Raw genomic sequence first — 13,304 nt, 5'->3', positions numbered from 1 at the left:
CACACACAATCACTACATCATCATGTTCAAGTCTCTCTTCATGGCCGGTGCCCTTGCGGGCTCCATGGCCTCTGCCTTGCCCGGCTTCGGTGCCCTTTCCGATGGCCCCGAGGCCCAGCTCTTTCCTCGCGCTACCTGCAGCGGCAACACTGCCAGCACGAGAAGCGAGTGGTGCGACTACTCCGTCGACACCGACTACTGGACCGAGGCGCCCGACACCGGTGTCACCCGCGAGTACTATCTTGAGCTGACCGACGTCACCGTCGCTCCTGATGGAGTCTCCCGCTCCGCCATGGCTGTCAACGGCTCCATTCCGGGCCCGACCATCTTCGCTGACTGGGGTGACACCGTCGTCGTTCACGTCACCAACTCTCTGACGACCTCCAACAACGGCACCAGCATTCACTTCCACGGCATTCGCCAGAACTACACCAACCAGAACGACGGCGTCAGCTCCATCACCCAGTGCCCCACGGCCCCCAACGACACCATCACCTACACCTGGAGAGCTCTGCAGTACGGTTCTACCTGGTACCACTCGCACTTTGCCCTTCAGGCGTGGCAGGGTATCTTTGGCGGCATCATCATCAACGGCCCCGCCACTGCCAACTACGATGAGGACCTCGGCATGATGTTCCTCAACGACTGGGATCACCAGACCGTCGACGAGCTCTACTCCACTGCCGAGACCTCCGGCCCGCCGACCCTTGACAACGGTCTCATCAACGGTACCAACGTCTACGGCGACGACGACTCCACCACTCAGACCGGCTACCGCTACAACGTCACCTGGACCTCCGGCACCTCTTACCGTCTGAGACTGGTCAACGCCGCCGTTGACACCCACTGGAAGTTCATGATTGATAACCACACCATGGAGGTCATCGCTTCCGACCTGGTTCCCATCACCCCCTACAACGCCACCGTCCTCGATATCGGCATGGGCCAGCGCTACGACATCATCGTCACAGCTGACCAGGCTGACGTCGCCGACAACTTCTGGATCCGCGCCATTCCCCAGTCTGCCTGCTCCGACAACGACAGCACAGACAACATCAAGGGTATCATCTCCTACACCGGCACCATCACCACCCCCACCACCAGCGCCTACTCCTACACCGACTCCTGCGACGACGAGACGGACAATATCTCCCCCTACGTCTCCAAGACTGTCGACAGCGCCAACTGGGATGAGCTCGAGAGCGCCTCCGTCAGCAAGAACACTGCTGGTCTCTTCAAGTGGTACCTCAACAGCACCTCCATGCTCGTCGACTGGGCCAACCCGACCCTTGAGTCCGTCATCAACGGCAACACCACCTGGGAGGACGACGACGCCGTCATTCAGCTCGACGAGGCCAACCAGTGGGTCTACTTTGTCATCGAGACCACCCTCGCCGTCCCCCACCCCATTCATCTCCACGGCCACGACTTCTTCATCCTCGCCCAGGGCTCTGGAACCTACTCCAGCTCCATCACTCTCAACACTAGCAACCCGCCCCGTCGTGATACCGCTATGCTTCCCGCCTCTGGGTACCTCGTCATGGCCTGGGAGACTGACAACCCGGGCGCCTGGCTCATGCACTGCCACATTGGCTGGCACACGTCCGAGGGTTTCTCGATGCAGTTTGTCGAGCGCTACAGCGAGATTGCTGCGATCACTGACAACTCTACCCTCACCGACACTTGCGACACCTGGACTACCTTCCAGGAGGAGTACTCCATTGAGCAGGAGGACTCTGGTGTCTAAATGGTTTATGAGAGACATCTACAGTACATCACAATCATTGGGTAGACTAGCATCGGGTTAGCGGTTTCCTTGAGTCTTGAGATAAAGGGGCGGGTTGGCGAATAGGGTTTCAATTTGTGTATTGCATAGTTCAAGTTCCATCCATACACGAAAAGGGAAATTTTTATATCTTGACCGCGTTAGCAATCTTAACTGTTAGTGAGAAGTGATAGTTGCATTGTCTTTGAAGCCATTTCGTGATTTGAATCCTTACGATTTGATAAAGCACATCAATACCAAGCCTACCAAGTATCGTGATATCAACGGTTTGCCTTGTGAGTGATATATTGTAGTACCCTGACATGACTATTGGATTGTAAAAGTTAGTCAACGGGTGTTATGAGGCTCCGTGTTCGTGATCTATAAGCGGCAAAAAGGTCGTCTTTTCCTTTGTGCGGCGTGCTTCTGCCGTCATCTATAATCACATCAACAATTAAAGCAGGAAAAGTTACTTTACTAAGCTTATTGGGTTCACATGTAGCTTGCAAATAGGTCTCTTAGTATTGCCTTCACGTTTTCTGACAGTGATGGTGCAAGGCCTTGCTTGGAAGATATTTGATTTCTACTGATAGACTCTGAGATAGCAAGCAGTCGACCACCAATACTTGCGGGCGGGCACAGCAATATTATTGAATTAGCTGCAATAGAATTATGTGATTATTTTAGTCTCTGAGAACTTGCTAGTTTTTTCTTTCAAGTCTTAATGGTTGTTCAACTCTATTAAGTGGCTCTACTCAATATTTCTGATGGGAATACTGCATTTTTATATTGCGATTGATTGTATTTACTTCGTATTCTCTGTTCAAAATAAAATTGGTGTAGAACCAGTATGGAAATGTTTTCTCTGCATGTCGTTGTTTTCAAATATAGGCTCTCAATAGATCAATACTCTCTACTGATCTTTAGAAGCAAAATAATCAAGGCTGGAATTATAAGTTCCTGCTTCAAACTGAAAGTAAGGTTTTTCTCGGCTGATCAGAAAGTCCAACGATCAAGCTTTGCCTCTTAGATCTGGCCAAAGAAAATACCGTAAGATGTACTCAATTTCGCACGATTGCTAGTCAAGGTATTCAACTAAGGCTGGACTGAAAAGCTTGGCTGTTTGATTTCTGGGAAACGCATTGAGTTCGTATGAATACTCATCTAATGCCAGGAATGCCTCTACGATCTATCATTAGCACAGAAGTTGCCATCTACTTCAGCTCAAGTGCCCTTCACTATGGTTTGTTCTTACATAAGTTGTTTGTACTTGTGGACGCAAGCGATTCTTCTCCGGCATGCTCCTCTCAGCAGAAGATTCATCTCATAAGATCCATCCAACTCCGTGCCTGCGTCGTGAGTTTAGCCTTGTCCCCAAGGAATCTTTCCAGAGCCTCGTCACGTGAACATCCGGGTTTTCAGCATAGTTGCGACTGCATATTTAAGGACGCTATTCCTCTGGCGTCGAGTAGCTTGTTCTCATCTTTCTCCATTTGCCATGCGTGTTATGTTCGGCCAAGGCGTGATCTGCACTCCTCGACGTCGGATGGCTAACCACGGGGAGAGGAAAAGCTTCTTCGCTCTCGAGTCTTCTACTGCAGGAACAACCCTATCGCCTGGTACTATTTCTATCGACATCAAGCCATGGCGAAGACATGCAAAACGCTGAGTATCCTTGACCCAACTTGAATGATGTGTTCTTTACGGACCACAGGCGTAATATACGTATGTATTGTCTCTCAAGACTAGCCATTGACTCACGATGATGATTTCTCATCAAGTTCGAAGTGAGAGCGATCGAAGATACTCTAGCCTCTTCGAAATTGACCTGGGTTTCGGCGCTTTCAAGCTTGCATCTCATCGATCTCATGAGAACTACTAGCATCAATAGCGGGGATATGGACTGCAGAGTCCTCTCAAATCGAATGCGCTTTGACAACAAAAAACCTCTGAGAATCGTCAAAATTTCGCGATCCTTGCTCACTGCATTGACCATGATAATTAGTCTTTCCCGTGGCGGAGAGTTGCTGTTCATTCACGCCGTGCCCAAAGCTCCAAGTTTTCCATTCATCCCACATCGCCGAGCAAGGCAGACAATCTGCGCTCATTTCATCAAAAAATCCGGCAGCTTCCTATTTAGTAGTACCGCGCTTTGGTGTCAACTGGCAAACAAAAGTTCCGTTCATTTCAAAGTTGTCATATTCAATTGTAATCGCAACATCAACGAGCAAGCTTGAACTGCCGGAAGACCTTGAGTTGCCGACGAGCCACCCCGGTAATCAAGCACTATCTTTTCTCATTCAGAACCGCGCGTCAATTTTACTAGTGCATCACAAAAGTCTTGAGACTTGTTCTTCGTCTCTCCCCGATCGTGATCATCGTCAAATTCTCATGAGCTTGCGCAGCACCTAGAAACAACATTACACATGGTGTCAGAATGATTAAGCCGCTGTGCACTCAAGGTTTTGCCTTTTCTTCAGGGTTGCACTGGGCAAAGGTGGTAAACACATGAATCGCGTTGCAACGATTCGTAAGTGCTGCGGACATACAGTGGGCATTCAGCGAAGATCATCATTTTCCCTAACATCATTCAGCCTATCCCTCCGGCTAAGTCCCTCTAAAACACTACATGAGGAGTTCACCCAAAAATGTCTATTTCGGCTCATTCCAGCGCTGATGACGACGCAACTATGTTTTCCCCTCCTGTCTCAGTAATAACTCATAGAGTAAGGTTGTTGAATATAATCCCACGTGTAAGGTGTGCCGTCTATCCGTACCTTTATTGGAGAGTTTTCTCAGCCCCCAAGGATAGCTTCGTCATCATCACCAGCCCTAGGCCATGCTCGCAAGTCACGAGTTGGCAGTATTGGCTCATTGTGAGGGAGGGCGGTCAGTTAAAGTCAAACAGTGCGCCAACTCCAGCCCCAACGCCAACGCGGTCCAGAAGGGAACGTCGTGCCGTCGCACCCGCACTTATTATTATCTATAGTTATCATAGTTGTTTAGCACTATAGACAGGGCTCTACGTCTGCAATATGCGTAAGGTCAGTTTCCCCCCCTCTCTCAGGCCTCAGCCTCACAGGAACTGAAGAGCCCCAACCAAAAAGAGTTAAGGGGAAATTGCAAGCATATTTTCGGAATGGGTTTCTATCTCGCCCAACGCTGCGGCAGGGTGTTCCAGGGACTGTCGACTGCTGAATCGGGAGCGTCGTCCGGTCTCACAGGCTTTGTTGGGGAATCAGCACCGGAAATGCCTTACGATATTAACCCACTTCACTTGAAGCTTGAGGGGAGTACCCACGCAAATCAAGGCTCGTTAAGCCTCAAGAGAGTCGAAAAGAAGGGGAAGCTTCTTCGTAGCGGCGGGATCTTACCCCTGAACCCGCACCGTCACCCCCTGAATCGGTTTCCCGGAATGGCACTCTTCTGGAATGTGGGGGATTTAAAGCGTCGGGAACCACAAAGCTTGGGCAGATGTGATGCAGGGGTATCCCCGCCCTTTCTTTTTCGCACATCCACATACATGTCAATGCCCGTCTGGCTACTGTCCATCTGGTACTTTCGTAGTTTGGTCGTTCTGTGGTGGCGCCCCGTTGACAGCAGCCCAGCAGGGCTTACTCTCTAGCTTCTTTAGGGATTAAGCCTCATGCTTGGCACCGAAGCTTTTTTGATGTTCCCCACGTCGGGAGTGGCTGGTGAACCGTAACGTCAGATCTGTGACTTTGCATGATGGAACACTCGCTTGTTACGTGATCGAGAGATCCCCTCTCCAGCACTGTCCCAACAGCCTACTCATGAACCTCGAGGCTCATGAGTCTGTCGTAAGATATCCTAAGGAGCCCCAAAGTGTTCCAAGGAGTCGCTGACCTCGGTCTCGCCCCAACTCATCAAGCCTCAGCCTTCGCAAGGTCCAAGCGCAGGAGACCTGGGTGTCTCTCCCACAGCCCCCAATTCGGGAACAATCAGCCAGTAGGGATAATAGGAGAATTTCGATCGCATGAAGATGCCCCGGACGAACGGTTTGAAACGTTCAGGTTGGTCGCCCACATCGCGGGTTAAACCTGCCATCTCATGAGGCTGTGGCATGGCCGAATATACTGCCACAGCCTGTTAGCGAACAGAATATGGGACGGCAAGAAACCTTCTCACTGGCCCTCGAAGTCCGCTCCTTGGACCTAGCACGGCGATGACGAGGGCCTCAACGTCGACAGAGTGACATCCGGGACGTCGATCATCAACTTTCACCCACCACGCGTTCCGGAGACTGGCTGTGTAAGACGCTCGTGCAATGCGTCGTAAGACTCTCCATTGAGGTATCCAGTCTAACGTAGATCGTCAGTCGAGTTTCTAGTCAGACTCAGGAAAGGGAGTCGAGAAGCCGTCGAAACGAGGAGCTCAACTTGAACATAAAAGAAGGCCTCTGTTCCGTCCAAATCACAACCTTTCTCTTTCTCCTCACCACCAACAACCAGTTCAATCTTCTATCACTCTCAAGCATCTCTCACTCTTCCATCTTTCGCTCTCTCAGCACCACTTTCGCTCTACTACACATTTCAGTCTTCACACTTCTTTTTCAAGAACCACCACCACCCACCCCAACAATCAAAATGCAGTTCACCATCGCCACCATCATTGCCTTCGCCGCCGCCGCTCAGGCCGGTCCCCTCGCCATCCGCGATGTCTGCAACTCTGCGCCTTCCGGCCCTACCACCGCCAACGTCGAGCCCCGCTCCCAGCCTGCCGCTGCCACCGCGGACGCCTGCCAAAAGCTCTGCGAGGCTGACTCCGGTTGCCAGTCCTTCGTCTTCGGCCTTCCTCCCTCCGGCACTACCCCTCTCTGCTACCTCTATGCCGTTCCGGCTTCTCAGGTCCCCAAGCAGTCCAACACCAACCTGATGGTCTTTGACAAGGCTTGCACCAGCGTCCCCACCGTCGCTCCCACCCAGACCAACACCGGCGCCAACAACGGTAACACTGGCTCCAACACTGGTACCAACACCGGCAACACCAACACCGGTAGCAACAACAACAACAACGGCGAGCAGCCCAAGAAGCGCGCCAACGTCTGCGGCGCCGCCCCTGCCGGCCCCGCGACCAGCAGCCCCACCCCTCTCCTGAGCCGTGAGGATATCACCACCCAGGACGCCTGCTTGGCTCTCTGCAAGCAGACCACTGGATGCCAGGCCATCGAGTTCGGCAAGCCCTCCGCCAACGAGCCGGTCCAGTGCCGCCTCTTCAACGTCCCGGCTTCCAGCCTGCCCGCTCCCACCAACGGCCAGACCTTCGTCGCCTTTGACATTGGCTGCTAAATGCACACATGTGCATATCATCACGACACATTCCACGGCGTGCTTTCGCTTGACGCGGCTCGAATCGGCGAGTTGGCTCAGAAAGTAGTGCTTTACTCTTCTCTACTCTCTCTCATAGCGTGGTTGGCCACAATGACTTCTGCTTTGTATACATCGGAACGGAAAATTCGACAATCCTTCTCTTGGGACTTCGATCTTTGGGAGAATGGGGTACAACAGACGCTTGTGAATGAATGAATGGTTTTTCTGGTTGGTCATGGATAGAACACTCTTTTGGTATGCATTTTTCTTAGCTCGGTTTTTCGGAACAGTCATTCGTTTGGATTTAGAAAAGGAACAACAGAAAAGGAACAAAAAAAAAAGGATATTGTATAGTAGGAAGAAAAATAGACTCGAGTTGGGAAACTGTTCCATTGCCAATCATTCTGTGATCTACGTCCCTCGGAGACTTATCGTACAAATAATTGGGAAGAGACTTGAGCAACTACTTCAGCCACTAGCTGGTTGGCAAGAGCTGATTTCAGCTTGTCGCCTCCAAAAGTTTTGCAGGCCGCCCAAACAATAGCGACTTATCTGTTGAAATGAAGTAGACTACTTCTGGAAACCATCTCGGAGGTCGCAATGATCGGCCGACACTTGTCGGATGAGCCGAAATCGGGAATCGGAGAAAAAATGGGATGACTGGACTTTTAAGTGGAATAGTCCGTACTGCCGACCGGTCGGCACCGTGGCGTCGGATGGAAGCCACTCTTATCGACCGAGCGCCCGGCACCTCAGATGCAAGCCACGGTCTAGCGTTAGATGCGCGGAGAAACAAGATATCTGGCTGAATCGACGAGCCGCGGGGGTTCATCTTTAAAGTTGCCAAGTAGAGCCAAGGCATTTCCAAACAATAATACACCAGGTCCTATTCAGTTGCCAAATTGGGGGCCGTTGGAGAAAGCAAAAAGACCAGTCGGCGATGTCGCCATCGACTTCAACATGAGGTGATTCAAATGAGCCAATCATATGACTCGCAAACGAATTCCATCATCCACCTTTGTTGGCGCCATCCACCCGGCAGTGGTGTCCTGCAACGGCATCTACGCAATTACAGGAATGGTGCCCCGGGAAAATGTCATCATTGACTGATGATGCCATGCGGGCCCTGGGAAAACGACACTGAGAAAAAGTTGTCCACATGGACATTGAGTAGCAAAAACCTCTAAGCGAGGCATCGCCTCCAAAGAAGGAAAGGATGCCTGCCCACTCCAGCAATCTATTCGCCAATCTCGTTTACCTTCGCGCAGAGGTCTGCTCCGACAGTCTGGTCCGGGTCTTTTGGGGTCCGCATTGATAAACCGTGCGCGTGGCCGCAGAGTTTCTTTCCCAAACATGCAAACGACCTCAGAAACTCGACTTCAGCCGGACAAGCGCGGGTGTTTCTGGTACCGAGGGAAGCTGGGACCTCACCTTCTTCAAACATCAAGGCAAATAAGGTCGCTATAGGCACTAGGGAGACGACCTGAGAACTCACAACATTAGCGACATACAATGAGCGCGCAAATTAATCTCCCGCCCGAGAAGGCGGTAGATACGCCGGCGAATGATAATAGCGGGACAGATAGCCCGTCCGAGGTTGAGCTTGAGCAGGACGTCGTCAATGAGAAGTCGCTGTTGAGGAAGCTTGATCTCAAGCTTCTGCCGGCAGTGGGCATCTTGTACCTTCTCTCATTCCTCGACCGATCTAATGGTGAGATTCTAAAGGAAACCTTGTATGAGACGATCTACTAATATCTACACAGTGGGCAATGCTCGAATTGAAGGCCTTACAACTGATCTCAACATGAGTATGCTTCCTCAACTAGATAAAATGGGTTAAGACCGAACCGATGTAGCTAACGTTGGACAGGTGGTAATCAGTATTTGACTGGTCTGACTCTGTACTTCATTGGTTATGTTCTCTTTGAAGTAGGTGCTATCACGACAACGTTCCGAAGGGACACGCGCTCGTGCATTGCTAAACGTTGCAGATCCCATGCAACATCATTCTGAAAAGAACCACTCCACGCTTCTGGCTTCCGACACTGACCATCGCATGGGGAATTGTCGCGACGCTCATGGGAATCGTGACCAACATGGCCGGATTCTTTGTTGCCCGCTTTTTCCTCGGTGTCACTGAGAGCGGTCTCTTCCCTGGAGTGGTGTACTACTTCTCGATGTGGTAGGTTGCAATAGGACGGTAGCTTGAGGATGATACGGTTCTGACCCAGACTTCTCAGGTATAAGCGTCGTGAGAGACAATTCCGCATCTCCCTCTTCTTCAGCGCTGCCTCTCTTGCCGGCGCTTTCGGCGGTATTCTCGCATGGGGAATCGGACACATGAGAGTTGTATGGGACAATGGCTGGAGATGGATTTTTATCTTGGTTCGCGACACCTATCTAATCTCAAAAAACAGTGTCTGACAATTTATTAGGAAGGTATCGCGACCGTGGTCATTGCCCTCGGCGCATACTGGTTCATTCAGAACTACCCCGACACGGCCAAGTTCGTTTCCGAAAAGGAGCGCCGTTTCATCAGGGCCAGATTGGCCTCCGACAGCGATGCCACGCACAACGAGAAGTTCTCGTGGAGCAATGTGATGGATGCTATCAAGGACCCAAAGTGCTGGCTGTACGGTCTTGGCTTCCACACCATGAGCTTGCCACTGTATACATTCTCCCTGTTCATTGTAAGCTACCTTCACAAGCTTGCTCAAGGTCTAGTAAATCATCTTACTGACTTTACCTAGCCTACGATCATCAAAAACCTCGGATACACCGCGGCCGTCGCCCAACTGCTCACTATCCCCCCTTACGCCGTTGCCTTTGTCACAACATTGACGGTTGCGATCTACTCCGAACGTACCGGCCGCCGTGCCTTTTTCATCATGGGGTCGTCCGCGGTCGCGGCAATTGGTTACATTATTCTTTTGGCTAACTCTGACCCCGTGGGGAAGCCTGGCGTCTCGTACCTTGGAACCTTCTTCGCAGCTGCGGGAATCTACCCTGCCACCGCTCTCGTCCTCTCGTGGCCGGCCATCAATGTCTCTGGGCAGACCAAGCGTGCTGTAGGCAACGCAATGCAAATCACCATTGGAAACTTGGGAGCTGTGTTGGGGACACAGTTGTATCGTGCCAACGATGGTCCGAGGTACATTGTCGGCCACTCTTTCGCTTTGGGGTATCTTTTGGCGAACATCATCGTCTGTGGTATCTTGTACTTTGTGTTGAAGGGCGAAAATAAGAGACGCGAGGTTATTGCCCCGGAAGTTCAAGCGATTGGGGACTTGGAGGATTGGCCCGGTGACAAGGACCCTAGATGGAGATTCCAATACTAGTGCAAGCCGGCACTGGCTGGTTCAGAGCGTGAAGGGCATTTCTAAGCACAGGTAGTGCCGAGACTGAGTGCTTTTGTATGAAATTTAATTTGATCACGGACCTCTGAAGTTGAAGATCGAATCATGAGTGAATTTTAATACCTATAGAAGAATCCAGAGCATCTCTCATATCGGTTGCTGCATAAAGCAAACTGTGGCCTCCTTCATGAAGCCATGCGTGTGCTTCACCAATAGCACGAAGAAAAGCATGGACTCGGAAATTGTAGGGTCAGTCTTTAAAGCAATGACTTGTGGAGAAACTCTTACGTCTTTGTTGGCGGTAGATACGTGACTTGTTACCCGGCAAGAGTCGCAAGTTGACTGCGTCGCTTAGTTGGAGCAATCGAGCTTACATCAAGACTTGCTCAATTCAATGCTAACGCTGATTACATCTGTTCTCACAATACTTCTGCCCATGTTCTCGCGTTTTAGAATGCTCTCTTGACTTCCCTTTGTGATCTTCGTTGTTGTTACCGTATCGTCCAAGCTGATCGCATCAGCGCCGTCTTCCCTTCTGGCTACTCTCTTCTTCGCGTCCTTGGATCGAGACATTTCGATGTCGGATCGATGTTGACCACTCGGACCCGAACCATAGTTTTCATACGTATATCGGCCTCTCCCAGAAGTGAAGATGCGCTTGCCAAAGATGAGCTCGCCGAGAGGTTGGAGTACGGGAATGCATGCGGCAATGATCATCGTGCTGCCCTCCACTCTAGCCAAAGGTATCAGCACAAACTCTCAACATCTCATTGTGGCTGCCAAAATTGAAGACAGTTGCTTAACTCACATGGTCCAAATTACCAAGTCCGAAGTGTCGTCTGAAACATTACACCAATGATTTAGACCCGTTGTGCTATCCCAAGTGCTGTTACCGACAAACTTACATGAAAAATCCAAACTTGCGAGACCTGGAAGGCGAGAGCATTTGTATATGGCAACGATCGATGAGCTTTCCGTCAAGAGTGTCAGTTTTTGTTGCCATTAGAAAGAAAAAGGAAAGAAAAGATTAAACCTCAACACGCACATTGACCCAATCCCCAGAGCGATGCTCAGAGCTACCTTCTTTCTCACACTCATCTGTAGCTTCGAAAGGACAACGGCTGGATATATGGCCAAGTAAAGGTCCACAAACGCGCAGAAGCCTAGGTGACCTGTCAGAAATAGTATTTCAAAGGATAGGAACTGAGGGAGGTTGAAGCACCTCCAGAGTAGATAGCAAAGTAAACCAGAATCCACTTGTCCCAGCACGTCTTGTCTGTGACCGAAAAGTCCCACTGTGCGTGAGAAGGTTGGCATTGGGCAAAAAGAATGATTACGCATCCAATCAAGTTGATGAGACAAAATGTGGCGATGAACCACAGGAAAAGCGCATGCCATCTGCTAGGATTCATGATTCGTGTGAGAAGCGCGACGACAGCAAGCTTCGGGAGTCCAAAAGACATGACCCCAGCAGGGAAGCCGGCAATGGTCCAGAGTATCGCTCCGGACTTTTGCTCGAGTGTTAGTACGTCAAAGTGCCGGCCATTTCCGTGCGCCACCGCCGCGATAGCCGTTCCAACATTCATCCATCCGCATACCTGGAGCAGAGATCGTCAGCAGCTGGGAAACCTCAGATAATATGTCGAACTGGAGACGACCAAATTGAAACTGAACTGTCGCTTACTACAGACGCGACAATCAAGTAGTCGTCGAGATGAAAATGCTTCAATATTTTACCTCTGACGAAGAGTCTCCCAGCGGTGAAGAGGGTGCTGAGGACCGACATAGAGATGACAATGCCAAGAGCCACGGGGCCCTTGTCTTCGGCGTTTCGGTTGAGCGGCACTTTTCCAGACATTGCTTCAAAAAGTAGAGGTTGATGAGAACAACAGATCGAACAAAGAGAAGAACTCAAAGACAGATCGAAAAGTTGGCGGCGGCAGCCACCAAATAGGAGAACTGTGATGCGCGATTTTCAGAAAGGAAAGACAAGCTCTATCAGTACTGGGCCTCGGTCAGAGGGTAAAATTCATGATAGTTGGAAGACTGCACCGACTCTCAAACTGCGATCGACAGTTGGACATGTGGAATTCGCAGTTGCCCCTTCCCCCATCCAGATGAGAAGTTCTTAATCAGACCATCAATGACACTTTGGGGAAACCCATGTGTGAGCTTCCACCGCCATCGGGGGTAATTTTGATTTGGCTGACAAGGAGCGGTGATTAAAGGACCAATTTTCAAGTTTTACAAGTTCCAACTCATTTGTTCCGACAGACTGCAGGAGCGTATTGAAGACTTTCGTATTCCTCCCAGCATGGGTGAACCAACAGCCCGGGGACCCGGCGACGCGCACGCACTGAACCAACAAACAACACCAACACAAGACTCTCATTCGCCGCCAGGGTAGAAATTCCACTTCACCCTTGACAAAGAATGTTTGCTTTCACCTGATTTTTGGGTCTCCCGTTCTCCCCGTCCCTTGCCCAGGTCTTGGTATAGTGCCATACCAGAACGGTATCATCAGATACTTTGAAGGACCCAAGACCTTTTTCTACCGTCGTTGGTGCGGAGTCGCAGTTGATCCCAGCCAGGAGTCTTAATCATCATAAATCCTTCCCTTTTGGGAGTACAATCTACCAAATCAGGTAGCGACGATTATTGTTGCAACGGCCCTAGAATGTTGTGGTCATAGTCGGCATGAGGACCGCTATCTCCATTTTTGAAAAGCCAAAGGTGGTCCCTCTTGGGTAACCCAGGTTTCTCAAATTATTTGCTTCGTATTTATATGTCCCTTCCCTTTTGTTGTGCTTCGAGTTCGGCAACACCATTAAATCAATTTCCAAACTTCCCATC

At 50.5% G+C, this 13,304-nt stretch overlaps 4 protein-coding genes across 4 annotated transcripts; 3 read left to right on the top strand and 1 right to left on the bottom strand.

Moving 5' to 3' along the window:
• Positions 1 to 22: 22 nt before the first annotated feature.
• Positions 23 to 1,747, top strand: HER10_EVM0011737 (multicopper oxidase; the record flags this gene model as incomplete). The annotated part of the gene is made up of 1 exon (XM_035481160.1): positions 23 to 1,747. One exon carries the CDS (start codon positions 23 to 25, stop codon positions 1,745 to 1,747), a length of 1,725 nt encoding a protein of 574 aa, XP_035327334.1.
• A 4,345-nt stretch (positions 1,748 to 6,092) lies between these two features.
• HER10_EVM0007314 (uncharacterized protein) lies at positions 6,093 to 7,074 on the top strand (the record flags this gene model as incomplete). Its single annotated transcript, XM_035476873.1, has 2 exons — positions 6,093 to 6,723; positions 6,808 to 7,074. Exons 1-2 carry the CDS (start codon positions 6,373 to 6,375, stop codon positions 7,072 to 7,074), a joined length of 618 nt encoding a protein of 205 aa, XP_035326978.1. The 5' UTR covers positions 6,093 to 6,372.
• A 1,533-nt stretch (positions 7,075 to 8,607) lies between these two features.
• On the top strand, positions 8,608 to 10,433 carry HER10_EVM0006477 (major facilitator superfamily transporter; the record flags this gene model as incomplete). The annotated part of the gene is made up of 7 exons (XM_035476060.1): positions 8,608 to 8,806; positions 8,859 to 8,903; positions 8,966 to 9,024; positions 9,087 to 9,277; positions 9,336 to 9,480; positions 9,531 to 9,785; positions 9,846 to 10,433. The coding sequence occupies 7 exons, from the start codon at positions 8,608 to 8,610 to the stop codon at positions 10,431 to 10,433; spliced, it is 1,482 nt and encodes a 493-aa protein (XP_035326919.1).
• A 393-nt stretch (positions 10,434 to 10,826) lies between these two features.
• On the bottom strand, positions 10,827 to 12,309 carry HER10_EVM0005580 (uncharacterized protein; the record flags this gene model as incomplete). The annotated part of the gene is made up of 6 exons (XM_035475189.1): positions 10,827 to 11,184; positions 11,260 to 11,290; positions 11,357 to 11,421; positions 11,497 to 11,614; positions 11,674 to 12,049; positions 12,136 to 12,309. 6 exons carry the CDS (start codon positions 12,307 to 12,309, stop codon positions 10,827 to 10,829), a joined length of 1,122 nt encoding a protein of 373 aa, XP_035326865.1.
• Between the last annotated feature and the right edge of the window lie 995 nt (positions 12,310 to 13,304).

Source organism: Colletotrichum scovillei, assembly GCF_011075155.1.
Source record: "Colletotrichum scovillei strain TJNH1 chromosome Unknown Contig00011, whole genome shotgun sequence".
In the NCBI taxonomy this organism is placed as follows: domain Eukaryota; kingdom Fungi; phylum Ascomycota; class Sordariomycetes; order Glomerellales; family Glomerellaceae; genus Colletotrichum; species Colletotrichum scovillei.
Note: the sequence above shows the minus strand (reverse complement) of the source record. Positions and strands in the feature narration are given on the sequence as shown.